The 3102-nt window shown below is 55.1% G+C and overlaps 1 protein-coding gene across 1 annotated transcript; it reads right to left on the bottom strand.

Moving 5' to 3' along the window:
- Positions 1 to 833: 833 nt before the first annotated feature.
- Positions 834 to 1292, bottom strand: LOC136454470 (uncharacterized). Its single transcript, XM_066454886.1, has one exon. The coding sequence runs from the start codon at positions 1290 to 1292 to the stop codon at positions 834 to 836; it is 459 nt and encodes a 152-aa protein (XP_066310983.1).
- Between the last annotated feature and the right edge of the window lie 1810 nt (positions 1293 to 3102).

A 3102-nucleotide genomic window follows, 5' to 3' on the forward strand; every position in this document is an offset into this window, starting at 1 on the left:
ACACATTTTTCGGGATTCAATTTGACGCTGAACCTTTGGAGGTTCATGAATGTGGCAGCCAAGTTTGCGATCAGGTCGCTAGCTTGAGCTGTTTTCACCACTATGTCATCTACATTGACTGCGATTGTTGGCTTTGGCCGCTCGACTTGGTCGAGCGGGTCGATTTGGTTAGCAAAGCATCGCTGCATGCATCGTTGATAGGTGGTGCCAATGTTCTTCAGACCGAAAGGCATGGTTACATAACAGTACGAACCGTACAGGGTGATGAATGAAATCGCAACCTAGTCAGACTCTTTCATCATGATCTAGTGGTAGCCTGAGTAGGCATCTAGGAAGGAGAGAATTTTGCACCCTAGGGTGGAATTGACTATTTGATCTATGCATGGTAAAGGAAAGTGGTCCTTTGGGCATGCCTTGTTGAGGCCAGTATAGTCAACACACATTCTCCATTTCCCGTTCTTCTTTTTCACAAGAACAGGATTAGCTAGCCAGTCAGAGTGGTATACCTCTTTGACGAATCCGACTGCCAGAAGTTTGGCGATCTCCTCACCTATGGCCCTACGCCTCTCGTCGTTAAAGCGACGCAGGTGTTGCTTGGCAGGCTTTGAGCCTAGGACGACATGTAGTGCATGCTCGACGACCTCCCTCGGTATGCTTGGCATGTCAGAAGCCTTCCACACGAAGACATCATGATTTGCACGTAGGAAGTCAGTGAGCTCGCTTTCCTATTTGGCTGGGAGCTTAGTCCTGATCGGCACCATCTTGGCTGGGTTGCTAGGGTCGATCTCCACCGCCTTGGTTTACTTGATCGGATGGAAGGTGCTTGAGGAGGTCTACCTATTGCGATCGGGGACTGTTGGAGTCACCGAATTCCTGAGCTCCGGGAGCTTGGTGGAGTTGATGATGGCAGTGGCAAGCTCGTAATGCTTGTGGTCGCACGTGTAGGCGTGCGAGAAGGTGCTACCTACGGTGATGATGCCGTTCGGCCCTAGCATCTTTAGTTTAAGGTAGGTGTAGTTGGGGATCGCCATGAACTTGGTGTAGCATGACCGCCCCGAGATGGCATGGTAGGACCCCAAAAAGTCCACTACATCAAAGGTTAGGACATCCGAGCAGAAGTTGGTGCAGTTGCCGAACATGATGGGCTGGTCGATCTTCCCGAGTGGGTATGCCTGCATGCCTGGGATCACGCCGTGGAAGGGGGAGCTCACTGGGTGGAGCTCCGACCAGGGGATATGCATGGCGTCGAGGATGTCGACGTACAGAATGTTGAGGCCGCTGCCTCCATTCATCAGCACCTTGGTGAGGCGCTTCCTATGGATGATGGGGTCAACAACGAGCAGGTAGCGACCCAGTCAGGCGATGTGGGAAGGATGGTCTCTCTAATCAAAAGTGATTGGGGAGTCCGACCAGCTAAGGAAAGAGGGGATGGCCGACTCGGCGGTGCATGCCTCTCTGTAGCGTACCTTGTGCTAGCGCTTGGAGTGGATGGCGTCGGATCCCCCAAAGATCATGAGACATTCCTCGAGGTTGGGGAAGCCATCTTCATCCTATCCCACCGCTCCTCCTTTCTTGGGCGCCTCCTCCTTGCCCTTCCCTTCCTTTGGCTTAGCAGCTTGCCGTAGGAAGCGCTTGAGGATATCACAGTGCTTATAGAGGTGTTTGATGGGATAGGCGTGGCTGGTGCATGGATTCTCCATGAGCTTGTCGAAGTGGTCGGGCTGGCCCTGCTGGGGCTGCTTGCCCGCGCGGTCGGCCGCGATGACCAAAGTTGGGTTGGCCAGTCGGCGTTGATCCTTCTTGTTCTTCTTGCCCTTTTGTGTGGAGGGGCCCTTGCCTTGGTCCTCGCGCTTGGCCTTGCCCCTATCCCGACCACCACTGAAGACCACCCTGACCACCTCCTCGCCAGAGGTGTGGTTCATGGCGATGTCGAGTAGGTCACGGGTGGTATGGGGCTTCACACAGTCGAGCTTGTGGATCAGGGACTTGCAGGTTGTCCCAAAGAGGAAAGTGCCGACGATGTCCGCGTCGACGACATCAGGAATGGAGTTGCACTACTTTGAGAACCTATAGATGTAATCCCGCAGGGACTCGTTGGGCTCCTACTGGTAGCTCTTGAGGTCCTAGGAATTTCTAGGACGGACATACGTCCCCTAAAAATTTCCTACGAAGTCCCTCTTGAGATCCGCCTAGTCGCGAATGCTGTCGGGCGGAAGGAATTTGAGCCATGCTTGAACATGCTCCCCCACGCAGATGGGGAGGTATTAGATGATGAAGCAGTCATCATCTACTCCTCTGGCTCGATAGATGAGCCAAAAGTCTTTGAGCCATATACCGGTGCTCGTCTCCTTGGTGTACCTGGCGATGTTGGTGGGCTGTCGGAAGCACTGTGGGAACGATGCTTTCTAGATGCGGTGACCAAAGGCCTATGGCCTCGGGCCATCCGGGCTGGGGATCCAGTCATTTGGTTGGCCGCCATGCCTAGGGTGCGTGTCCTCACAGTCCTCGATGGTCAGACCAGGGCCCGCGCCTCCTGCTCTTGCCGGCATTCGATGGACGTCATCATTGTGCCGAGCGTGGCGTTGATGGTTGATGCTGCTGTGAGCATCATGGTTTGGCTTGAGCTGTTCGCGCATAGGTGGCTGGTGTGGAGTGGGCGCCGAGTTGGGCTATGGCGTAGCCGCAGCTTCCTACTCCATGTCCAGCAACTGCTGCGGTGAGTGGACGGAGCGATTCGACAGGTGCAGCCCTAGTCCCCCGATTGGGCAAGAGGCCACGAGCTGGTGTCATGACATAGAGCTCTTCGCTTGCTGAATGGCGGCGGTCTCCACCAGCGCCCAGAGTTTTTGGTGGATTGCTTGCTCCTGGGGGTCGGTAGGCTTAGGGAGGCCGCACAAAAGCATCACCGCAGCAGCGATATTCTGTCCAGCCCAAGCAAACTGAGGGGGGTCATCCCGTCCGTCTAGTATGTTATGCTGGACATGACGGGTACGACCTCGAGCACCGCTCATCGGGTTACGCGCATGTGGCGTAGTGTGATATTGCGGGTGCACCGGCGCAGGCGATGGCTGGCTCTGCTGCCTTTGTTGTAACTCTTCATCG

Source organism: Miscanthus floridulus, chromosome 5, assembly GCF_019320115.1.
Source record: "Miscanthus floridulus cultivar M001 chromosome 5, ASM1932011v1, whole genome shotgun sequence".
Lineage (NCBI taxonomy): Eukaryota > Viridiplantae > Streptophyta > Magnoliopsida > Poales > Poaceae > Miscanthus > Miscanthus floridulus.

Coding starts and splice junctions, on each gene's coding strand:
- LOC136454470 (XM_066454886.1), bottom strand. CDS start 1,292: ATGAATGGAGGCAGCGGCCTCAACATTCTGTACGTCGACATCCTCGAC.